Consider the following 22,232-nt stretch of genomic DNA (forward strand, 5'->3'; position numbering starts at 1 on the left):
TCGGTTTAAATTGAAGTTAAGGTTAGTAAGTCATGCACATAGCGCCCCTAACGAAGAAGCAGGTTGACTTTAATTTGTAGCACATAAAACTCTGACAACTCCCAAAGTATGGTTATTTAAAATTTATTGTGCAAGTACGTAATGATTCAGTGTTCGGCGAATTTTTGCTTTGATTGATCAATCTTATAAAATTTTATTAATTAATTTTAAGTTTTAAATCTTAAATACCCTTTATTACAGAGCAATCACGGATTTAAATAAACTTTGCATACATATAAATTAGTCGCAGGTATGTATATGGAGTAACAAATTAAAAACTAGTATTAGAGTAATTTGACGACATGGTTGTTTTAATTAGGCAGATATATTTTCTCCTAGCTTTCGATACTACACTTGTATCATCATCAAATTAACAAATTAAAATCCATCTAGGATATCAGTTTTCATTTCATAAACATAAATTATATATAATAATGTTAACGTTGTGAAAGCTGTAGACAGTTTCACTCCTTTTTTATTAAAAAGGGTTGACTCTAATAATACAAGTTAAGAGTACTAAACCCCACCACCAATTTCTTCTACTTCTTGTAAATTATTGGTATCATTCTTATTCGCTGTAGGAATTTCAGCTATAGGTGAGCCAACAGTAGCATCATGGTCATCATCGTTGAGTACTTGTCGACCTGTTGATTCTGGGTTAAAATTTCCTGAAGAGTTGAGCACTTGTAAATAATTTCCACCTGACGCTGATTCATCTAAATTTGACAAAGACGCCCCCGGCACATCCGGGTGTGCAGAAGTCACTTGATCTGGATCTGAAATAATAAGGTCTTCCTCATCTGACTCTGGATCACGAATCTCAATCATTTGAGGGGGTGATGACAGATCAGGTTCTGGTGTAATCTTATTATTATTTTCACAATTAACGACCGTTTGTTCTTGTGCTAGCATTCTTTGTTCTGCAATAACATCCTCATCTTCCACAGAATCGTCACCGACCTCAACTGGCTCATGTGAAGAGGCAGGGATCATCGTTGCCGTTTCTGTAACAGCCTCTTCCTTATTTTCCAAATTATTTTCCTCTGGTAGTTGTGTTAACATAATTGGTGGTTCTGTTGAACCAACATCCCCAGCCTTTGAACCATCATCATAAAACTTGTATTCTCCATTGTTTTGGGTGGTGGAGCTTTCTAAAACTTCTGGATTCTGTCGATTCGAATGAAGTCTTTCAATTTCTTTAAACGCAAACGTTAATTGGTCTACAATTCCTTGAACAAGAGCTACGCTTGTCTGGAAATGGGAAGAATCGTCCTCGCCAGGTGCTCCCATGCCGACCTTTGGATAAAGATAATAAATACATTGATAATTACGAAATATGTAAAAATAATAGTAACTTTGACGGATAGTTAATGAGATGGTAAAATGAGGAAAACAGACGTACTTGTGGCTCTGAAGAAGTGCTTCTCATTTTTGAGAAAACTTTCACCCTACCCGATCCGTGCACTTCTTTCACTCCAGTGTTGGTAACTATTTCGAATACATTGCCTGGGTTCACTCCAGCTCCAGCCATTATTACTATTCGATCATTGGCAGCGTCTACCAACTGTTTCAATAGGGGAATTCCCTCCGCTGCAGAAGGTCGAAGGCCACTCGTGAGTATCCTATCGAATCCCAGATTCACAATTGTTTCTAAACAGCTCATTGGATTGCAAGTGAGGTCAAACGCCCTGTGGAATGTGCAAGGCAGAGGGTTTGCTGCTGCCAAAAGTCGGGCACATTTCTCGTCATCAACATTTCCGAGTTCATCCAACATTCCAAATACGAAACCATCCGCTCCTGCATTCTTGAGTGATATGATATCCCTCTGAATAATTCGAAAATTAGTTATTGATACTGTGGTACATATTTTAAAACAATGTTTATACTAAATGATACCTCCATTATCTGTATTTCGTTATCCGAGTACAAAAAGTCGCCGCAACGGGGTCGAATCATTGCAAAGATTTTAACGTCTGTAATTTGTTTGCATAATTCCAGTAAACCTACGGTCGGTGTAAGTCCTCCCTCTGATAGCGCTGAACAAAGCTCGATCCTAACAAAACATACGTATATATGTACAGTCAGAAAAATCTAGAAATATATCGTTCTTGAATAAATACTTTGAGACAAAAGTGAAAACTTTTTACCTCTTTGCACCTCCATTCACAGCATTAATAGTGGACTGGATGGTATCAACACACACTTCTAACAGAGGGGTATTGTCGGAAATGGAACAATTGATTTTTTTCTTTGAAGGTGGTAAACCTTTCGATGTGGTTGGTGTTATTTTGGTATTTTTGGGTGGCCTGCCTCGCCTTTTCTTCGGTGGAAGGTCTGAACAATATTCAGATTTCATATTGGCAGGAGCAGCAACAGGTAATGATTCAGAGGCTGAGAATCGCCGCTTTCGACGTCGTTGTTTTTCAGGGACCAACGTAGCTCCTTGTGTGTCGCATCGACTAATGTTTAAAATCAGTCCTCTAGATACATCTAAAATTTTGACCTTTGATTCTCGCGATGATTTCAACTTCTTGGGTTTTTTGGCAGGTTTTGAACTACTCGTCCAGTCCGAGTCCGAGTCGACTGAATAAGCAACTATAGATTTCTTGGATGAAGTCGAATTGATCGATTTCCTTGGACGACCACGACCTCGTTTTTTAACAGCGTGCAGAGTTTGCCCTATGTTGCCATTAAAATGCTGTGAGATTTTAGGCGGTCGTCCTCTCTTTCGTCTTATTCCTTGAGCTCTAGATTGAGAAGAATCGTAGTGGTGACCTTCTAAATGTTGGTTCCCATTTTGTTGAAATGAACAGCTTGTACCCTGACCTTTATTGTTTTCTTCAAATCTTTTTGGTGGACGACGCATCCTAACTTTGTCCTTTGCAACATTTGTTTCCGGATTGTTTGATTCAGGTCCAGATCCAGCAGAGGTAACAAGTCCTCCGTTTGAAACCGAACCTGGTCTTCGGTCCCCAATTATTTTCTTTGGCCGACCAGGACCTCGTTTTTTAATATCGTACAGAGTTTGTCCTATTTCGCTTTTTATTTTAGATAAAGATGTTCCGATTGAAATCATGGGATCTGGAGATAATGAGGCGGACAAATTGGTATTTTTCATTGAACCATTAAAGTTCTGCGAGATTTTAGGCGGTCGCCCTCTCTTTCGTCTTATTCCTTGACCTCTAGATTCAGAAGAATCGTAGTGACCTTCTAAATGTTTGTTCCCATTTTGCTTAAACGAACGGCTTGTACCCTGACCTTCATTATTGTCTTCAAATCTTTTTGGTGGATGACGCATCCTAACTTGGTCCTTTCCAACATTTGTTCCCGGATTATTTGGTTCAGGTCCAGCAGAGGTAACAAGTCGTCCGGTTAAAACAGAACCTGGTTTTCGGTCACCATTTATTTTCGTTGGGCGACCTCTCTTCACATTAAAGGTTGGATTTCTCACTTTCTTTTTACTATTCCCCAACGACGACCCCTCAGCCGGTCTTTTTTTCCTTGGTCTGCCTCTTCCTCTTTTCGTGACCGCAGGAGATGTAACGTTTAAGAAGGGAACTTGCGACATGGTCTTGTCTCCACCGGTTGTCGAAAGTTCTACCAGCTTATCATCATCGCTGTCGCTACTGGGTGTTTCCAGCTTGATCTGAAAATCAGCAATAAATCGTTGTTGATTTAGAATGGAAACAATCAATTAATTTAGTTTATTTTAAATGTTTCGCCAGATTTGAGTTTATATTTTCCCCTTTAATTATTACAAATAATCAACTTTAGCTTAAGTGTACAATTGGTTACATAATTTTTTACCTCGAAAAATTCCAATCCTTCTTCAGTCGTATCGTCGCCAAGATTAACAAAGCGGTCAGACAGTGGTGTGGCAAAATCTGCAGCTTTTTTCCGCTTCATGCTTTGATTTTATGTCGTACGCTTGTTTGCCAAACGTGGTGTGAGACTGGCAAAGAAGCTGCTGGTGAAAGCTACAAACTATAAAGCGTACAAACTAAACATTGAAATTAGACACATGTATTATGTATTTGTAACATGAGAGAAAATATGAGCTTGTATATATCAGATCCTATGTTTTTTTACGTCCGTATGACATTGGCATACTTACTGTGTGCATGACATTTCCTTCCATGCATGGGAACAAGAAAATCATTGTCTGCAAGCATCTCGGTTGAGAACGTGCATGAGGAGGAGAACGGCGTCAGATTTTGATGCCCTTTGGATGTATTGTAGTAATACGTGAGGACAAGGCCTATGGGACCTCTAGCGCCCGCCGCACCCCCAAGGCAAAGAAACGGACAAGTTGTTCGTTCTAAAAAAACAGTGTTTAAACTTCGCCAAAAATCCAATTTTTGTCGGATTAAAAAAATTCTCTCACCATTGTACTTAGTCACAGGTAGTTACTTTATAATTTCTGACACCAAACTCAACTTTCTTGACTTTTTGATTTTTTCTAAGATTTTTTTCCTGCTCAAAAAATTTTCAAATATATTGAAGCATTTAGAAAAGAATTACGTTCAATATCTGATACGATAAAACTATCTGAGAGTACTATAGCGCAAGAATTAATGGATTTTTGATGAGTGCTTGTTTGAAGATCGTTATTTCGTGGGATGCGGTGGGCGTTAGCGGGTCCATGGAACAAGATAACCGTGGGTGGGCCTATGTTGAGCCCATAGACCTCAGCCCTCCTTCGCCTTCCCACTCACCTATTACTGCGACGTATCCAACGGTTATCTAAATCTGGCGTTGAAAAGGCCCCCTAAGAATTTGAATATAATAATATATTGAGAGTTTTCTTTAGTAAATATATATGTTAGTTCATAATGCAAAATTTATTTCCAAGTTTAGGCCAAGGTTCCGTCTTTAACTTTGAGAGCATTTGATTTATTAGCATACAATGTTTTGCATGGTGTAAGTTCACTTGCATCTATTAATAGTTTGAAAATCAGATGTAAATTATGCTAATTACTATATTTTTTTTGATGGAACTGAATGAAAGTTACATGAATATTGTACATATGTATTTGTGTAAGATATGAACTTGACCAAGTCATCGAGGCCACACTACTTGCTTAATTTTAAATACATAAATTAGTCTTGCGATGCAACAACAAAATGTCAATGTCAAAATAATTATTTCAATTGCTCCAATAAATACAATATGATGGATCCTCAACATTCATAGTTGATAGTTAGTTTGTTCCCCAGATATTTTGTATTGCATGAATGTGATCTACAGATTTCTAGGATAAACAGCTAGCAATCGTTGTCCCTTGTCCTGATATCCGTATTGTCTCAGACATTAGTTAACATTTTAGGGCTTCTGAGACTCAGTGTAATTATGCGAGTATCGCTATTTTACGGTTCCCTATTCTTATTTCTTGCAGTCTCGTCCGTTCATGGACAAGCCAGGTATGTATCACAGAATATTTTTATTAAAAAAAGAGAAAAATCAAGTGTTGATCTACGTAGGCGAGACAACAATAAGATCGATTTCATTGTGGAACAAAAAAATGCCACACAAATTTTGGACTCAATGTTTACCAACTACGACTACCGTATTAGGCCCAGCTTTGGAGGTAATATTAACAATCAAAAATATCTATTTGACTCATTTACATGCAATATTTAATGGGTGAAAAATCTGTTAAAAACTTACAGAACGATCAGTCAATGTAAATATGACGTTGTATGTCCTTGGATTTCACAAACTTGATGAATCAAATAAAGTAATGTCCCAGCAAAATTAGGTTTTAATTTATTATAGATGTGCATACATAATTCTAAAATGCATGCCTATGTATTTACTTCTAATATGTTGCCTTCTTACATATGACATGCGCAGGAATTTACAATCCAAATATATTTTCGTCGAGAGTGGTTGGATCATCGACTACATTATAACGGAAATAAAAGGATATTGGTATGATGACACACATTTAGCATTTTAAAATTTTTTGAAGTGAGCAGATCCGATATACTTATAAGTAAATATGCATTACTATTTCATATTTAATTAAGTTGGATGGTGACCATGGCGTGAAAGTTTGGACTCCAGATTTATTCATTGTGAATGAAGTCGGTGTCAAAAAGCATCAATATGCCAAAAACAATGAACTTTTAATATTCTCACCAAATGGAACTGTTAAAATATCCGAGAGAGTAACAATAACAGCCACATGTCCAATGGAACTTCGACACTATCCATTTGACTCACAAACATGCACGCTAGAAATTGAATCATGTAATTGTTTTAATACCCATCCAAATTGTTCCATATATATTTTTATGTTAAATATGCGTATTTTACACAATAATAAGTTGGTCACTCCACCAGCGACATAATGCTAAACTGGGCCCTTGGACAACAACAATCGGTTGGGGTATCTTCCGACGCGATGGGGGCAAATGGATTCACTTTCCTGGGTCATCGAGCTAGTGGAACGATCATTCAGCTAAAAAGTGGTGTGTTGTGACTAACTTAAAATTTTTGTACGAAAATTACAAAATTTCTGCATAATTTTTGCCAGGTAACTATTCCAGAGTATGGGTGGAATTTGCGTTTACTCGAAAATGGGCTTGGCACCTGTGGACGACTCACATTCCACTGACACTTTTCAGCCTCCTTTCAATAGTTCCACTGCTTTCAGTGTTCAAAACTACAGGTCTAAAATCCATCTCTCCAGGTTGGAAACTGCTACCGGTAAGAAGATGCAACACAGTGTTACGATTCCGTATATAATTATACATATTTTCTATATTAATGTTGGAAGTATTTTTTGATCTTGATGCGATTTATTTCAGACGTCTTTGGCATATCTCACGGGGCTATTTGTGTACAAAAACCTAGATAATGAAAATGGATATGTTTATGCACGTGTTTACGTATATCTGAACTGGACATTTGTTGGCATAACTTTCATTGGTAAATATGCAAAGCAATTTTGAATTTTGAGATACATTTTCACATTTGAATAATTACATTTCATAGGTTGGATTTGTATGTGCTATATATCGAATGTAAGGTCACGACGAATATTCAACAACTTTTTTAAAATGCTATCAACAATTATAAACGTACTTTTTGAATTAGGCTGCAATGTATCTTAAACAAGCTGACGGTCAACGACGATCAACATTAAAGTATAAAAATTGTTTTATCACCATCGATCTGTACTGTTCCTCAATTGCATATAATAGTTCCAAAAAATAATTACAGAAAAGAAGCACCTGCAATTTCAACCTTGGTGCTGTTAATTCTGGTAAACTTTGCATATTGGACATGCCTATTTTGGGAGATTTCGAATGACGATAGCCTGAGTGGTCTTATATCGGCTTAGAAAGAAGACGCGTACATACATACACATGAAGCCATGGAGAAAGTCAACATGGGTTCAAAAATATATGTAAAAATATGTTCTTTATAAAGTGTTGAGTTGGTAAAATTAAAATTTAATAATACTGCATTTTTTGTCTTCCTTCGACATTCAAAATTGTTATTCAACATTATACAATGATTGTATTACAATGTCTCAACAAGAGGTGTTGCCTTGCTAATAAATGCAAAAGATTATGCCATAAGAGGCAAATTGAGACTCTATGCAAGACATTAGACACTATAAAAATAATAAACATTAATTCATATCTATGCGCAAATAAATAGCAAGTACTAATGCCATTAATGGAGAGATTACTGCGTAGCCTGTTGTTCAGAATTTAATTTTGTTCAACAAATTCAAATTTTTAAAACAAAAAGTTGAAAGGAAATAATTTGAATGCGTTTTGCAGTAAATAAGTATAGGCGGTATGCGGTGCAGGCAGGCGGGCTCAAACGGGATCGAGTTTTCCAGTACAGAGCAACAGTTGTTCACACCAGTAGTAGTAAATAATTAATTTGGTAATTATAATTACTGATTAATTGAAGTTCAAAAATAAGTTATAATATGTATACATTTTTGATTGTACTTTCTAGCAAAACAAGCATGCGTCCAAGTCGACGAACCAAAAGGAAGAAGGTGGAGGAGGAGGAGGAGGCAGCGATAGTTGAGGTACGGTCGTCACGGTCACCGTCAACTTCTACTCACGATCAGTCGTTACAACAGCCAGAAGAAGGAAAACTAAGCTTGGGTCTGAAGCTGTTCCGTCGAAGAGAAGACGATACATTGACCGATATGACCTTTTCCTTGGAGAGTGGCTCTAGCTGCGTTTCCGCACACATGCTAATTGTTCGGGAAGGATCAAGCACACTTGGGGAAATGATAAAGCGACGACGAGACAAAAATTCTAATAACGAAAGAACGGAAATACAAGTCCCTAAGGAAGTTGGGACAACAACATTCAACTCATTTTTAAAGGTGACACCTCTACAAAGTTTCTCAGCTTGTGCGACTATAATTGAAACCATCAAACTCTTGGAGTTTCGTGTCCCTTGAGAACAACTCGTAAGGAGCACGTAACTGCGGATTTTAATGGTTGATTTGCGGATCTTGATTGTAAGTAACTAAAAGGGGGTTTCAACTTGTTTTTTTCTTATTCTCCTATATAGTTTCTCTATGACGAAGCTAGCCTACCTGCACCAGGGCAACTGAAAGATGATCTTTTGTATAAACTCCTACTCTTGGCGGATCACTTTGCCGTTGAAGAACTATATAGTAGGTGTTGTTCAATTTTGAGCGGAAAATTAAAGCCTCAAAACTGCGTAGAGATATTTCAAACGACTTTGCAACTTACAAAAAACGAACTATGCGATTTGGCCTTTCAGTCCATCTTACAGTAAGCTAAAGATAACTCGTCCATTTTTACTACTTGAACATGTGAAAGTTTATTATTAATCTAATTGTTTTGACTTGATAGAAATGTTACTGAACTTATGTCCACCCGCAATGACGAAGCTATGGTGGAATGGAGTTGGAAAACATGGCAGTGCATTTTCCAACTCCAACGTCTTTCGGGGGAACAGCTAGTATTAGCATTCAAAGCACTTAAAAGGTTAGACAATTTGCAATCTTCACTGCACAAACTAGTGAACAAGTCGTCAACTTGCTGTAAATTGTCCGTACAGGTGGAGAGAACACGACCCCACAAAGAGGGATGAAGCCTTTCACCGTCTAGGAAAATGCATTCGATTTCGGTCTTTTGGTTCTGCAGCTGCCGCAGATACCTTGGAATCTACTGGAATTTTAAGCCAAGCTGAAATGGTCTCATTGTTCATGCATTTTGCGGGTGGTCACAAGTACATAATCTACATTTAATTATTTACATGCAGTAAATAAACATTCTTCATAAATAGTTTTAAAAACATTTATAATAGAACAATCAACGTTGACCCAACTCAAGATCTGCAAAATATCTTAAACTCTTGCACACCCGGATCAAGAATACGCCTTTCTCCAGGAACGTATCACGGAATGTTTGTGATCACCTCGAAAGATACAAAATTGATTGGTTCCGGGCCCACCTCAGAAATAAGAGGGCGAGTAATTGTGGAGACTGACGAATGTGAAGTAGCAGATTTGAGTGTAGTGTTTACACAAGCATCTATGTCTCATGAAGATACGTCTTCCGCAGTAACCACGTCTGGTGGGGGTGGAGGCCAGCCTCTCATTTTCATCCGAGGAAATTCAAATTCATTGAGTAATGTGGAGATTTTAACAGAGTCCAAAGCGGATGAAGTTCATCAGGAACAGGCTGCTCCTACCAGAGTAGGTAAAAGGAAACCGAGAGGAGCAAGTACGCCCATTCCAGATACGAAAAAGACTAATTCTGCTCCTATGAATCCCGAGTTAATGAGGTATGTAAGAGTGAACGGAATAATTATAATTGTTATAGACAATTTGCGAATTTTAAATGCGATTAATTAAACATCCTACTATTTGCATTCAACAGTGCAATCTTGTGTTGTGGGAATCACAACAAGCTGACAAACATTATGACTCAACTCTCCACAATTACTATAACAGGAGATGATAACCGAGTAGAGGTTGTTCAGTTCCGCTCCACCGTTAATGGAGTCCACGTCCAAGGAGATAACAATATTGTGAATGACGTCATGTTTTTCCCGGTGTCCTCTTCACCTACTCAGAAGAACGATTCTCACACCTATGGGGGTGGCCCCATAGAGTCCTGCGCTTTAACCATCTCCGAAGGAAGGGAAAATGTCGTGACAAACTTGAATGCGTTCCAAGTCCCTCCAACTACCGACCTTTTCCTTTTAAAACTTTGTCCCAAGTCTGCGAGCACAAGGGTGAGGAATTGTGCCGGAGCTTCTGTCCAAGTTGATGGTAAAGGTCATGAACTTGTCGGCGTCAAATTGAGCCCCAGATTTATTTTCAGGCTGGACGGAGCGTCTCATCAACTCGTGGATTGTAATGCTGAACAATACAAAAACTCTGGAAAAGACATGACCACCACGAACTGCGAATTTTATTAAACTCTTCTTTCTCGTGTTATATTAAGATGTTTAAACTTGAGTTGTTGTATAATTGTACATGTGCACCCATTATACATACTTAAGTTGTTCTTTTGAATGAATGGTATACATTTTAATTCAAGTAGGAATGTGGCCTATTTTTGTAATTTACTTGTTAATTTATTTACTCTTGTAAGGTTGTAAGTGGACAACGGAGGCAAATTGCGTCCGATAGATAGCAAGTAATCTAGAAGACATTTTAAATTTAATTTTTGTTGACTCAGATCTACTGAAATAATACATTTTTGTCATGTCACTCCAAAATACATCATTATATTCAGTTTATGCACAATTAATAAACATTAAACACAATAATTTAAACTGACTGCTTATGATTACTTATTATGGTTTTACCACAAATCGATTGACCATATAAAATTCCATGTCTCGCTGGCACGTTTAACCCTTAGTCAAGGATGTATTTATTTATCATTCACAAAGCAGAAATCAACTTTGAAATTCAGAATAGATTTATGATACATTTTTCCATTAGTTGAATCAACTGGGTGGTCGGATTCATAGCTTCAAAGGATCACCGGTTCAATTGATAAATTATTAATTAGTTGGAAATGCATTCTTATTTTCGTATGTACGATATGCATATATTAAGTTTTGGAGATATTTCATAAGAATTATTTATTGTTATCGAAATTGATTGCCTTTCAACTCTCAAACCACTCATCGATCAGTCCTCTTATCAAAATCAATCCACCTTATCTCGATACGTTATAAAGTGCTTTTAACTCATCCGATCAACTGCAAAATTATGCAAGTTAGTTGACGTGGGTCGTACCATAGCTTAGCTGCGTGCATAGTAATAATTTATATTCGTAAAATGAAGGCCGTTTTACTTTTTTGCGTAGGGTTACTTACTGTCAATGTCGGAGGGAGGCCAACAGGTACTTACGACATGAAAAACTGATTTCAATTGTTTTTGAGGTTTTTTCGAAATTTCCACAGCCCGAAGCAATTGGCCTGCCGTGGAACAGCATGTCGCACGACTACAAGAGCTCGTTTATTACACCATGTTTGCAATTTACACGGACGCGAATGAGGACAACCCAGAAGTTGGCGCAGCGATTGGACAAAAAGTTAACGATGCTGCTGAATCTGGAATGGATTTGCTAAATATCGTAACGGCTGAAGTGGACGCGAGGACGTTAACGGTGGAAATTGCCCGAGTACACTTGGGATCCCTCTTGGTAAAAGACCAGTATCATTATAACAGTTTAAGCTTTTATGATTTTTTTGATATAAAAGTGACGTCAACGATACTTGTCCAGGTTGTCTTCACGGATTTGTATGCCGCAATTGAGGTTGATTTACAAGGGCTCAGCGAAGCTGCCAAGATAAAAGTTGACGGAGATTTTTCCAACCTGTACCTTCACGTGCCAGGAATTGCGAATGAAATTTACGCAGCATTAGAGGAAGCAGCGCCATGTAAGATGACACTGTATGGACTTAATTAATCTCCATTTCTCCCCAACTAAACATTTTTTTACTTATCATAATTTATAGTGACTTGCGGTATTGCTGGCATCAATAATAATGAAACCATCACATCAGAGCCACTTCAGTCCGATATTGCTCCCGGGATAGAAATCTGGTAAGTACATATTCATGAAGTATCTGTTCTGTTAGTATGATAATCAACCTAATACAATCTAATTCGGTTGTATGACGATCTAGGAAAGAGTCAGTGTATTTCGTGGATTACGGATCTATTCCAATTCACCCGCATAACAAATATCTCGATATCGGCATCTCTAACGATGAGTTATGGTTTCGAACTACTATTGACTATCCAAATTTTATGAATGAGACTAATTCGACTTCAATTCATCGCGTTATTCAATTTCATTGCGTGGATGGAACAACGGTGCTGTACGAGTTTGAGTTCCTGATTGAAGATGGACCAATCGTTGAGCCAACATTACCACCAGACTATGAACAATGATTTTATGATTAGAAAATACAATGTGCAACAATCCAACATAACTCCAAATTTTGTGTAAAAGAAAATTTCAAAGTAGAAACTCCTACTTTTATAAGCATATTTATTTAAACAAAAGCATACCATACAGTCCAGTGTAATTTTACCAAAACAAGTCATTTTCAGATTTTAAAATAGAATGAAACTGTTCATTGTTCACCATTTCAAACATATTTTCTTCCGTCCTTGTTTTCCAAAGCTGGTCATATTTGAATTCGTCAGCAAAATTGAGCCATCTAATGGTCCACCCAGAACCTCCCATCCTAGCGCACCAACAACCTCTCTAACCATGTCATTTTCTGTAAACTTTAAGACAAATCTGGACCCATCCGTGGCAAATTGTCTTAAGTGAGATTCTTGAGACTGTACTACATTCTTGTACGTCCATCTTGGGTCAGCAGAAATATCTCTCGATCTTGCACCACCGACGAAACCTAGACGATAATAAATTGATGTAATATTTACCACTTCATAGTTAATGGTCAACTTAATGGATGGGAGAAATAAGAATGTGGTTAGGTTACTCACAAAAGATAACACCAACGAATACTCCAAAACTTATCAATTGCTTTCCCTTGGGTGACATGGTTTAATTTAAAATTGAGAGTTATAACGTCAAAAAACCTTAATGAATTTGAATAATGAACCTTAATGTTCAATTCTGAAGTAACTTATTGGAGTCCGGTATTTATAGTATACATACGTGAGAAAATATGTAGGCTACATCTGGATTGCATACAAAAATTCCTAATATATTGTGTAATATACATTTAATATTGACGTATTGTCGATTTTTTCTAGTTGACTTGACTAACTCAAGGCTAAACATCAAGAATAAAATATCGATTAACATGATTCCGTTAATTGGACTAATTGTTGCATGAGCCAAAAATTACTATCAACAAATTGTTTTTCTGGGTGATCGGGAAATAAATTTAGTAATTGAATGCATCATCATCTAATTTATTGTAAAGTATGAGTTAACTAAGGTTCAAAAACGAAAAACAACATAAAACTGTATTTTAATTTATTTGCTAACCAATTATTTGAGATGTATGTGTGAGCTTTTGTATGGCAAGGATTTGCAAAGTCGCAGGTTTAAACTACAAACTATCCAAACCAAGGAAGCATAATTTGCATGGTAATAATTCATCGTGTAGAAATTGACAAAGAGATTTGAGAGAATGAATCTGCATTGAGCACACATAGATAAGTTTGGAAACCTGCTATAAGTCAATAAATTAGTTACATATGTATGTATTTAGCATTATGTACCGGACATAAAATTCAAATCTGGTTATAAATAACTTTTGTAAATAGCTGTTGAAATTAAATTTTCAATATGAAGTGGTTATATGATTATATAAAATGTAATTGTTAAATGTGCTTACTTACGTACTTACACAGATGGTCGCCTTACGTCGATTATTGTCATTGGTCATGTAATGTGTGTCCATGAATGAGTACACACAGATTTCTATTGTTCTTCACAAAAAAAGTTAACTGATTTTGTTTATCTTTCGAAACATAACTAGAAATATTAAGGACTTTGTTTGTGCCATTTGATATCTCAAGAGGCTTCCAAGTATAAAAACTTGAATTATTCGCATCTATCCTTAGATTTGATCTAACCTTCAATCAGAACCATGAAACTAATCTATTTTGCATTTTTTCTCGTCGCCATTGTGGCCGCCAGGCCTCCTCCACCCCCAATGGCAGGGAAACAACCGCCCCCACCACCACCCGCAGGGCAACAACCACTCCCACCACCACCTGCAGGACAACAACCACCACCACCACCCGCAGGGCAACAACCACCCCCACCACCACCTGCAGGGCAACAACCACCACCACCACCACCCGCAGGGCAACAACCACCCCCACCACCACCCACAGGGCAACAACCACCCCCACCACCACCCGCAGGACAACAACCACCACCACCACCAATTGATGGACAGCAACCACCTCCACCACCAATTGATGGACAGCAACCACCCCCACTACCACAACCTAAACATCTAGGTAAACTAAAAAATGTAGTCTCAGTTTAATGCTCATCTAATTGTGGTTCAGGGGGTATGATGCCACCAATGAACGGTATGATGCCACCACCACCGATGGGTCAATTTGGGGGAATGATGTCACCAATGAACGGTATGCCACCCCCACCGATGGGTCAATTTGGGGGAATGATGCCACCAATAAACGGTATGCCACCCCCACCGATGGGTCAATTTGGGGGAATGATGCCACCAATAAACGGTATGCCACCACCGCCGATGGGTCAATTTGGAATGCCACCATTTTTCCCATGGTTCTTCCCACCAACTAGCCAAATGACTTCGACTTCGACTACTTCTGCCACGACCACGATTGACCCTTCCACAACTACTGCCAGTCCATAAAATGAATGGATTTATTTCAAACTCATGAGTAATTATTCTCGAATAAAATAAAATTTAAAACAATGCTGAAATAATGCTGGATAGTTTGGTATAATTATTTGTTTTCACTGTGGGCCAGTGGGCGTGGGTACTGGGTAGCAAATACATTTAATTACTAATCACAAACAAATTTAAGTAACAAATTGCTGACAATAATTTTAATTATGTCGATTTGAAAATGATAGCGACCGCCATAGCTATATTTTTTACAATTTAGTTACTGCTGATGCCACCTGAATGTTCCAAATAAATACCTTAGCTAATGTTTTGAATAATTTGCAATTGTCGTAATAAGCTTTCATAATTACTCAACCCAAACATGTTTGTAATCGTTTAGAAGAAAGTTTTTTATTAATCCTGAAATATCAAGACATTATGGAAATTGACAAAATTTTGAAAGAGGCCAAGTAGGTGGTAATCTATAATTAAAGGTAGGCATGTAGATACATAGATATCATCATTAGTACGTAGGTTGGTATCAAATACAATATCTTTGTTTTGTTAGATAAGAAATTATATTTATTTTTCATATAATCTGGTAATGTTTACGAATTAAACACGAATCAATTTAGCATGAGGGAGACTGAGCCCAAAAGGAGAAAATCTGTCATTATTTTTGGCGTCTGAGATTGAGCATGTTTTCCGACTTGTCACTGCAATGTTTTTTCTCTTACAGTCATTATGAAGTGCGCTGCCATCAATTGTCTTTTGATGTTTCCTTTGGGCTTGGAAAAATCGACGGATTTCCTGAGTAAACAAAGATTCAAGTCCGTGGTTGAACGGCTTCTGGGCCGTATGTGGTTGAAGGTGAAAAAAATGTGTTAATCCTACAATCAAAAATTACAATGTTTACAAGATACATAGCATAGCACATGATACTCAGAAGTGACGCAATTTTGAGAAGAAATATTAATTCGAAGGGACTGTACGAAAAGCATGTGATCGATTTGAAGGGGGGGAGGAGACCGGGGAGAAGGTCAAGACAATCTATCCGCCCAACGTTAATTATTACATAGGGCATACAGGTCACACCAGTGAGGTAGGGGTCAAAATTCTCCCAAAATCAATCACATGCTTTATGTGCGGCCACTCACCAGGTCTTATCCATTCTTTGCTGTGAAGCTTGGACTTTACAATGCCAGGTTTGTTTAGGTAGGTCTCATTTTCGAAATTAAATAGTGATAACTCTAGTTGAACTTCGGCTTGGTTGAGATTCGTCAATTCCTCTTCATCAATCATATTTTGCTGTTCATCCGTCGCTTGTGGATAGTCCCTGTAGTGATCTAAGGTTTGGAATGAGTTTGATGACGAATTTGTGGCGGCACATGGCTGATATGAGTGTCCGGTTGTTGTAAGTGTGTTGAGACAACTTTTGGACAAAATGAAAATGTGTGGACCGAGTATTGATGTCGTAACCAGAGTGGCGAGAAGAGTTGCATAGGTCATGCAGGCAGCTGTTATTACCTGAGCAGGGTGAGAAGTCAACAATTAACAAAGAAAGTAAACCCAAAGTAATCTATTCATCAGATTTGTAGACTCGATATTTCATAACATTACCTTGACACAGTGTTGATATATCGTTGGCCACAATAAATGGAATGACAGCAAAGTAGTAACCTCCGTGTATGTAAACCAACCTCGGGCTTTCCCTTCCCCCAAGGAAACTTCTCGTTCTAACCACTCTAAGACTTTTGTATATTCGTCCGGGTCCACTTTTACTCTCCAGTCCTAGTATCAAATGTAAATATAAATAAATTATTATGTTGTATGTAGGTATTATTATTAGGTTAGGTTATTAAGATAGGTACACGTTAACGAGAGATAAATAATCTGGTGTACTTGCACGTGGTATAGTTAAACAAAAAACATCGAATGGTTAAACTACGGCCTGACTTCATTCGGGCTATCTAAATTGAGTTGTACTGTACTGATTGGGTTTGTACTTACAATTGCAGTAAGAAATTGGAGTTCCATTCGGTTCAGTTTTTTCAGTTCAAGGTGTGCAGATGTAGCCCATTCGTCATTAAAGATGCCCAGTTCTTCACCATCATCCTGGATAAATTTGGATGCTACCAGCTTGAAAATTTAAAATAAGTTGTCGTTAATTACACGTGTTGATCAACTGGCCGTTAGATATTTTATCAAAATAGATCTAGACAAATGTTCAGTTGCAAATTGCAATAAAGCATACCAATGAAACAACAAAAAGTTCAGATGGTTTAACACTTCCAAGATACGCCGGATTATTGGTTGACAGTCGTTCCAAATAGACAAGGGCCATAATGAGTGCAGTTGGAGTAACACAAGCATTCCTTCCGATTTCCGCAGCCTGTTCCAAATCCAGAAAGTCGAGAGTATCTTGTCTCGCTCGTCTGGAGAAAGTGGAAACTGCCAGTTCTATATTAGCCCAGCACAATTCATCCGTTTGTAATTCATTTAATATTGCATTAGCACTAAAAAATATATAGTTTCTTTTTTTATTATACTCACTTGTTAATGGCAGCGACGGTCGTGGAGTGGTTGGCATCTTGTTTGCAAAATATAAAGATTTAGCAACACGGCTGCACATTTCCTTATGATCAGCAAATGAGCTTTCCGGTTTATTACTGGACGTTGGGGCCGTCTCTTTCCCGTCGTTTCCGGCAGCTGTAGCAGGTTCAAGAGTCTTCTTACCGGGCGTGGTCAACACAGGTGTTCTCCTAAACTTTGGTGTCACCATTGTCGTACGGCGTGAACCACCCACAACCCGCAGAGTTGGACTATCCTTCTTGCTACTTTTGTCAGGACTTGGTCGTTGCGCCACCAATCCATCGACACCACTTGAGCGACGACAACGACGACCTCCTCCCGATTCTTCCAATTCAACGTTAGGCGACATTTGACCCCAGCCCAAACCTATGACGCAAAATAAATAATTACATATTAATAACCGGAAGTTGCAGCAAAGACCACATTAAACCAGTGCAGCTGGCACATCCTTATAAATAAACATCACATTATTCGACTGTATTGCGTAATTTATATAATGAAGAAACTCAGGCCAACTCAGGCTATTCAGAAACAGAAATCTTAAATGCTTATAAGACTTTTTATAATAAAGTAGCAATTAATGTAACATTACCTTCCAGTAAAAATAAATCTAGGCTAGATTATCTAGCGATTATTTTAGGCAGCTTGGGAACGGCAATTGCTTAAATATCAATTTCCCAGCATCCAGTTGTGTCGCTATGTTTTAAACAGTAGTACAAAATTTATGTTGGAAATATTTCAAATTAACTTTCAATTTGAATAATTATAATTAAAATAAACGTCGTGTTCGTTTCGTCTTTCGTCTAGCTGTGTGTTCTCTCTTTGTGGAAAGTGTGGTGGTGCCCAACAGAATCGTACCTACCAAATTTCAATGTTTGTGCATCTGATTTCTTACACTTTTAGTTGATTTACATGAAAATACTCTTTCACAAAATTTAAAAACATATTGCTAAATTAAATATATAATAGTATAATGATGATTTAGAGTACGCCCCTGATTAGAATGACTCATTTCTAATATATCATTTTTTTGGGGTCGGTATGCGTGGGATTGCGTATCATTTTTCTCTGAAGCTCAAGCTTTATTCAGTCTCATATCATATCAATCATCTTATTGATATCACATTACAAAATAGTTTTTAATAAGATTATTAAAAAAGTTATTTCTATCGTTTTCATAGGTTGCATGATCCACGCAACGGGAAATTGGGAATAATATGATTATTGATCCGAAGCTTTGTTCCCATTTCATAGTCTAATGTCGTTGTCGAGTCTGCCTTCCTTGTTAATAATTGAGAGGGGGTCTGGGGAGAGAGGTTGGATTTTTTGTTTCCCATTTGACCTACTACATCTGTAGTGATTCACTAGGAGCATGATAACCTACAGATACACATTATTATTTGATATCCAAATTTAGGTAATAATTTCAAGGGTCGGAAAATGACTGGTTGATTACTAGAAGTAGCTGCGCCCCCAGGACGAAGACAGTTCCCAGCTGGAAACCCACCATGGAGAGGAGAACCCCACCAGCAACGGATCCAATGAAAAATCCCAGTGCTGTCATTGATGTCCACAATCCAGAGACTTTTCCATACGTCGCGACATCGTCAGGATAACCTAGCGCCCTGTGTAGAAAAATACAATAGTTGGATGACGCGAAAGTTTTAGTGAAAAGCGAGGAAAAGCTTTATTTTATTTGTCAATATTTTGAGTGCTATTTGCAATTCATTATCAAGACATGCGTAGAAAAAGACGAAAAAATATAATGCAATATAAAATACATATATCCTACTCCACTAAAAACTCGAATAAGCATGCTTAATACAACGAATTACACTTACACTGCGTCTTTCATTGCTTGAGTAAATGCCGAGACGAGGGTGGATCCCAATCCTAAGCCAAAAAGTACAAGCCCGACACAAATGTTCCACAAATTTCTAAAATTGTAAAACCAAGTCACAATATAATCTCTTTCAATGATTATGGTTAAAGTTGAATGGATGAATTACGGAGTGATCGTCAGAAGTGGAGCAATAAAGATGAACCCCAAGATGTTAAACACGGATCCCAAGAGAGTAAAAAATTTTGGCTGAGGCACATTGTCGCATAGTTTTCCCCATGTTGGAGCCCTGTATAAGATTTGTTTCAATTTGTTTGGTTCTTGGTTTGTTGAACTTACATTATTAAATACTAGTTAGTGTTTACCCTAATGCATAGACGGCACCATTAAGAATGAACACAGCACCGATAACCAGCTTACTCAGACCAGGCTATTGAGGAAGATAAATATGTTTAAGATATCGTCAACTTTTACAAATCCTTTACAAGGTCTTGCGACCTTACTTACCTGGATAACATCAATTTGTGGTTCTAATGTCGAGTGGAGGAAACCAACCCCAGCCGTTGTGGCAACAATACTGTAGGCAGTAATAAATATGGATGGGTGTTTTAGCAGGTAAAATGTCTCTAATCCTGACGTGGTCACTTTTTCTTGAGTCGATGGTAATTCCGGAAGAATGTAGTACGTTGCAAATGCACTGAGTAAAAGAAGTGCTCCCATTGTCGAAAACGGAAGTGAGTATCCACCAACCTGAAATTTATTCATAACTACAATATGTATTTCTGGTATGCAAATATTTATCCAGTTCTCAGGACACTAAGCACTTTTTGGTACCTCATAAAGGGCTCCTCCAATTGTTGGACCCCCGATCATTCCAAGACCTGATATACATAAGTTTGAGAATTTGAATTAACAAAAGTCTCAGACCTGACATTTTGCTTCGTCGTCGTATGATCAACAATATTTCACCCAAAATAAATGGGTGAAATACGCACATCCTTTTAAAATACATTTAAAAAATACATTTCGAAACAAGCTCGGTCCAATTTGACATATGTGTAAAGTTGAACCTCTCTTCCAACGAACGTTTGGTGTTTGTACATGCATTATTCAACACTATTTTCCATATACATATGTGTATCTATTTTGCGTCCATACGTATTTTCCGTATATGTATACACAGTCCGTAAAAACAAAACTATAAATAAACTATAAATTTTTATACGACCTGCTCGTTGCAAAAGTACGTAGCTGTTTTCTGTGTAACTAATTTTTTTGGTACACAAATATGCACATCTACAAAGGGTACATAAATCGTTATCTTAGAATCATACATAGAACGTCTCACTTACCATAGAACGTTTCCATTGTCCCCTGAAAAATTATATACATATTACGTACATGCATAATACGGTTGGATGAACTAGAATATTATATAATTATTATTGCATTATATAGATGTGCTCACAAACGTGGTTGAAATGGAATCTGGAAACTCAAGTGCGATGATTGTAAATGAAGCTACAACATCAATCAATACAACAAATTAATTCCTTTGGAATTCGAAATTCATCGTAGTTGAACCGTAATTGAAATTATTCCAGGCAATTTGGTGGACAATTTAACATTACCTACAACAAAGGCTGCATCCCCGACTGCTTCCACCATCCGTACGATTAAACAGGAAGCGATAAATGCGACCCTGTCTTCTAACAGGTTCAAGAAACTAAAAAAATAAACATAAATGTCAATAAATACAATAACATGTAGTCAGTTTAAATAGTTTGCTATTGCAGAGCAATTTAGTCAATTCTTAAAGTTACCCAAAAATCAAGCAGCAACTTCCAGTGGTTAGAATGCCCAAGTTGAACACCTTTTTTGGATCGCAAGAATTCATCTAGATTCAAATTTCAAAAACATATTTTTAAAATTTATAGTACTTAATTACTTTTAGATTAAATAAATCGTACAACCTTCGCCCCAAAAATTGGTGACATGATAAACACAGACAACTCGAATATTCCAAATACGAAACCATATTCTACAGAAGTCGCTCCTTTAGACGCCGCCTATGAAATGCAATTCATACTTTCATATTTGCATATTCATATTTGCAAAAGTTTTTGACTTTATAAGAACATTGCAAAGATTACCACGTGAGGGAAAAAGGGAGCTTGAATTGAGATCACAGTTGCTGCGAAGAACTAAATAAATTTTAAAAAAACAATTCGTTAAAGTACTCATGTCCAAAGTAATGTTGAAGGCAAGGAAATCATAGACTAACCTCCACCAGGGCAAATACACAACAAATCTTTATTTGACGGTTCGTATATCCATAAGAACTCTTGGGAATTATTTTATGCAGCCAAGTCGGCTTCGTAACTATCGTCCCTTCATCGTTGTGATCCTTTAAGTCTACGTTTACAAAATTTGAAGGACTATTTTCTTTGTCGTTGCACATCTTAAAATATTATGTAAAAATGGCTGGAAAAACTTTCACCTTCACTTTGCCCTAATTGCGACGAAGTAATGATCTATATTTTACAAACTACCGTCAAGGTGTTAAAGTTTTGCCAAGTTTTTTATTCCAGAATTAAATAATGATAATATGTAATTGCTTAATTTATGACATAATTGTCCAATTTGATTCCGGGGTATTCGAGTGCAAAAATACAATTAGCATGTGTATCAGCAGAACTAGGAAGCGTTAAGTTCTACTGTTGTACATATGCGTGCATTTTAAATACACACAATTGACAGTTTTACATGAAAATCAATCCGTACATGTGGCATATACTTAGTTACCACATACATGTTTTTATGTGATATACGCCAATTATGAAATAATCCATTTTTTGTGTTGGTTGGAATACTAATAATAATTTCGATTTCATTTTCAACCATTAT

At 37.3% G+C, this 22,232-nt stretch overlaps 7 protein-coding genes and 1 long non-coding RNA gene across 11 annotated transcripts; 4 read left to right on the top strand and 4 right to left on the bottom strand.

The window, feature by feature from the left end:
- Positions 1-107: 107 nt before the first annotated feature.
- LOC110863199 lies at positions 108-6,688 on the bottom strand. 4 transcript variants are annotated; one of them, XM_022112453.2, is made up of 10 exons: positions 6,554-6,688; positions 6,359-6,483; positions 6,182-6,276; positions 4,755-4,807; positions 4,154-4,261; positions 3,847-4,023; positions 2,187-3,685; positions 1,936-2,092; positions 1,442-1,864; positions 108-1,335 (listed from the first exon to the last, which is right to left on the bottom strand). In XM_022112453.2, the coding sequence occupies exons 6-10, from the start codon at positions 3,943-3,945 to the stop codon at positions 556-558; spliced, it is 2,958 nt and encodes a 985-aa protein (XP_021968145.1). In that variant the 5' UTR covers positions 3,946-4,023; positions 4,154-4,261; positions 4,755-4,807; positions 6,182-6,276; positions 6,359-6,483; positions 6,554-6,688; the 3' UTR covers positions 108-555. The 4 variants fall into 4 exon arrangements, with proteins under 4 accessions (XP_021968145.1, XP_035703944.1, XP_035703937.1 ...); XM_035848051.1 differs by having other exon boundaries at positions 3,847-4,039; XM_035848044.1 differs by having other exon boundaries at positions 4,154-4,357; positions 4,424-4,807.
- Positions 4,907-7,643, top strand: LOC110841776 (gamma-aminobutyric acid receptor subunit beta). The gene is made up of 11 exons (XM_022087474.2): positions 4,907-5,460; positions 5,521-5,627; positions 5,710-5,777; positions 5,894-5,971; positions 6,070-6,292; positions 6,370-6,513; positions 6,579-6,751; positions 6,853-6,973; positions 7,040-7,068; positions 7,142-7,191; positions 7,268-7,643. Exons 1-11 carry the CDS (start codon positions 5,390-5,392, stop codon positions 7,386-7,388), a joined length of 1,185 nt encoding a protein of 394 aa, XP_021943166.1. The 5' UTR covers positions 4,907-5,389; the 3' UTR covers positions 7,389-7,643.
- Positions 7,644-7,805: 162 nt separating this feature from the next.
- On the top strand, positions 7,806-10,837 carry LOC110853966. The gene is made up of 7 exons (XM_022102347.2): positions 7,806-7,945; positions 8,021-8,402; positions 8,594-8,820; positions 8,902-9,036; positions 9,110-9,280; positions 9,359-9,838; positions 9,934-10,837. Exons 2-7 carry the CDS (start codon positions 8,031-8,033, stop codon positions 10,475-10,477), a joined length of 1,929 nt encoding a protein of 642 aa, XP_021958039.1. The 5' UTR covers positions 7,806-7,945; positions 8,021-8,030; the 3' UTR covers positions 10,478-10,837.
- Positions 10,838-11,255: 418 nt separating this feature from the next.
- LOC110858085 lies at positions 11,256-12,552 on the top strand. The gene is made up of 5 exons (XM_022106747.2): positions 11,256-11,415; positions 11,477-11,718; positions 11,800-11,956; positions 12,035-12,122; positions 12,206-12,552. The coding sequence occupies exons 1-5, from the start codon at positions 11,352-11,354 to the stop codon at positions 12,471-12,473; spliced, it is 819 nt and encodes a 272-aa protein (XP_021962439.1). The 5' UTR covers positions 11,256-11,351; the 3' UTR covers positions 12,474-12,552.
- A 4-nt stretch (positions 12,553-12,556) lies between these two features.
- On the bottom strand, positions 12,557-13,191 carry LOC118433946. The gene is made up of 2 exons (XR_004833690.1): positions 13,038-13,191; positions 12,557-12,943 (listed from the first exon to the last, which is right to left on the bottom strand). It is a non-coding gene; the product is annotated as an uncharacterized LOC118433946 (long non-coding RNA).
- Positions 13,192-14,118: 927 nt separating this feature from the next.
- On the top strand, positions 14,119-14,992 carry LOC110863232 (formin-like protein 20). The gene is made up of 2 exons (XM_022112487.2): positions 14,119-14,534; positions 14,586-14,992. The coding sequence occupies exons 1-2, from the start codon at positions 14,156-14,158 to the stop codon at positions 14,915-14,917; spliced, it is 711 nt and encodes a 236-aa protein (XP_021968179.2). The 5' UTR covers positions 14,119-14,155; the 3' UTR covers positions 14,918-14,992.
- A 284-nt stretch (positions 14,993-15,276) lies between these two features.
- On the bottom strand, positions 15,277-18,318 carry LOC110863231. Its single transcript, XM_022112486.2, has 7 exons — positions 18,078-18,318; positions 17,447-17,851; positions 17,148-17,353; positions 16,904-17,032; positions 16,514-16,684; positions 16,051-16,420; positions 15,277-15,783 (listed from the first exon to the last, which is right to left on the bottom strand). The coding sequence occupies exons 2-7, from the start codon at positions 17,832-17,834 to the stop codon at positions 15,509-15,511; spliced, it is 1,539 nt and encodes a 512-aa protein (XP_021968178.1). The 5' UTR covers positions 17,835-17,851; positions 18,078-18,318; the 3' UTR covers positions 15,277-15,508.
- A 234-nt stretch (positions 18,319-18,552) lies between these two features.
- On the bottom strand, positions 18,553-22,153 carry LOC110842097 (MFS-type transporter SLC18B1). The gene is made up of 14 exons (XM_022087809.2): positions 21,610-22,153; positions 21,479-21,529; positions 21,299-21,394; positions 21,149-21,222; positions 20,957-21,051; positions 20,794-20,846; positions 20,678-20,699; positions 20,160-20,206; positions 19,833-20,075; positions 19,691-19,755; positions 19,495-19,614; positions 19,327-19,422; positions 18,942-19,110; positions 18,553-18,865 (listed from the first exon to the last, which is right to left on the bottom strand). The coding sequence occupies exons 1-14, from the start codon at positions 21,784-21,786 to the stop codon at positions 18,734-18,736; spliced, it is 1,440 nt and encodes a 479-aa protein (XP_021943501.2). The 5' UTR covers positions 21,787-22,153; the 3' UTR covers positions 18,553-18,733.
- Between the last annotated feature and the right edge of the window lie 79 nt (positions 22,154-22,232).

Source organism: Folsomia candida, unplaced genomic scaffold (genome assembly GCF_002217175.1).
Source record: "Folsomia candida strain VU population unplaced genomic scaffold, ASM221717v1 Fcan01_Sc001, whole genome shotgun sequence".
Classification (NCBI taxonomy): Eukaryota; Metazoa; Arthropoda; class Collembola; order Entomobryomorpha; family Isotomidae; genus Folsomia; species Folsomia candida.

What these genes read in the sequence shown, in the direction of transcription:
- LOC110863231 (XM_022112486.2), bottom strand. Translation starts at nt 17,834, where the DNA reads ATGTCGCCTAACGTTGAATTGGAAGAATCGGGAGGAGGTCGTCGTTGT. An exon ending in TATATCAACACTGTGTCAAG is followed by an intron (nt 16,421 to 16,513) that starts GTAATGTTATGA and finishes CACCCTGCTCAG; the next exon opens with GTAATAACAGCTGCCTGCAT. An exon ending in CAAAGAATGGATAAGACCTG is followed by an intron (nt 15,784 to 16,050) that starts GTGAGTGGCCGC and finishes TTTTGATTGTAG; the next exon opens with GATTAACACATTTTTTTCAC.
- LOC110858085 (XM_022106747.2), top strand. Translation starts at nt 11,352, where the DNA reads ATGAAGGCCGTTTTACTTTTTTGCGTAGGGTTACTTACTGTCAATGTC. An exon ending in TACACTTGGGATCCCTCTTG is followed by an intron (nt 11,719 to 11,799) that starts GTAAAAGACCAG and finishes ATACTTGTCCAG; the next exon opens with GTTGTCTTCACGGATTTGTA. An exon ending in GCTCCCGGGATAGAAATCTG is followed by an intron (nt 12,123 to 12,205) that starts GTAAGTACATAT and finishes ATGACGATCTAG; the next exon opens with GAAAGAGTCAGTGTATTTCG.
- LOC110863232 (XM_022112487.2), top strand. Translation starts at nt 14,156, where the DNA reads ATGAAACTAATCTATTTTGCATTTTTTCTCGTCGCCATTGTGGCCGCC. An exon ending in ACCACAACCTAAACATCTAG is followed by an intron (nt 14,535 to 14,585) that starts GTAAACTAAAAA and finishes ATTGTGGTTCAG; the next exon opens with GGGGTATGATGCCACCAATG.
- LOC110863199 (XM_022112453.2), bottom strand. Translation starts at nt 3,945, where the DNA reads ATGAAGCGGAAAAAAGCTGCAGATTTTGCCACACCACTGTCTGACCGC. An exon ending in ACGAAATACAGATAATGGAG is followed by an intron (nt 1,865 to 1,935) that starts GTATCATTTAGT and finishes CGAATTATTCAG; the next exon opens with AGGGATATCATATCACTCAA. An exon ending in GCACTTCTTCAGAGCCACAA is followed by an intron (nt 1,336 to 1,441) that starts GTACGTCTGTTT and finishes CTTTATCCAAAG; the next exon opens with GTCGGCATGGGAGCACCTGG.
- LOC110853966 (XM_022102347.2), top strand. Translation starts at nt 8,031, where the DNA reads ATGCGTCCAAGTCGACGAACCAAAAGGAAGAAGGTGGAGGAGGAGGAG. An exon ending in GCCTTTCAGTCCATCTTACA is followed by an intron (nt 8,821 to 8,901) that starts GTAAGCTAAAGA and finishes TTGACTTGATAG; the next exon opens with AAATGTTACTGAACTTATGT. An exon ending in CATTTTGCGGGTGGTCACAA is followed by an intron (nt 9,281 to 9,358) that starts GTACATAATCTA and finishes CATTTATAATAG; the next exon opens with AACAATCAACGTTGACCCAA.
- LOC110842097 (XM_022087809.2), bottom strand. Translation starts at nt 21,786, where the DNA reads ATGTGCAACGACAAAGAAAATAGTCCTTCAAATTTTGTAAACGTAGAC. An exon ending in GTGTATTTGCCCTGGTGGAG is followed by an intron (nt 21,530 to 21,609) that starts GTTAGTCTATGA and finishes AAATTTATTTAG; the next exon opens with TTCTTCGCAGCAACTGTGAT. An exon ending in CACCAATTTTTGGGGCGAAG is followed by an intron (nt 21,223 to 21,298) that starts GTTGTACGATTT and finishes ATTTGAATCTAG; the next exon opens with ATGAATTCTTGCGATCCAAA.
- LOC110841776 (XM_022087474.2), top strand. Translation starts at nt 5,390, where the DNA reads ATGCGAGTATCGCTATTTTACGGTTCCCTATTCTTATTTCTTGCAGTC. An exon ending in GATCATTCAGCTAAAAAGTG is followed by an intron (nt 6,514 to 6,578) that starts GTGTGTTGTGAC and finishes AATTTTTGCCAG; the next exon opens with GTAACTATTCCAGAGTATGG. An exon ending in CAACGACGATCAACATTAAA is followed by an intron (nt 7,192 to 7,267) that starts GTATAAAAATTG and finishes AAATAATTACAG; the next exon opens with AAAAGAAGCACCTGCAATTT.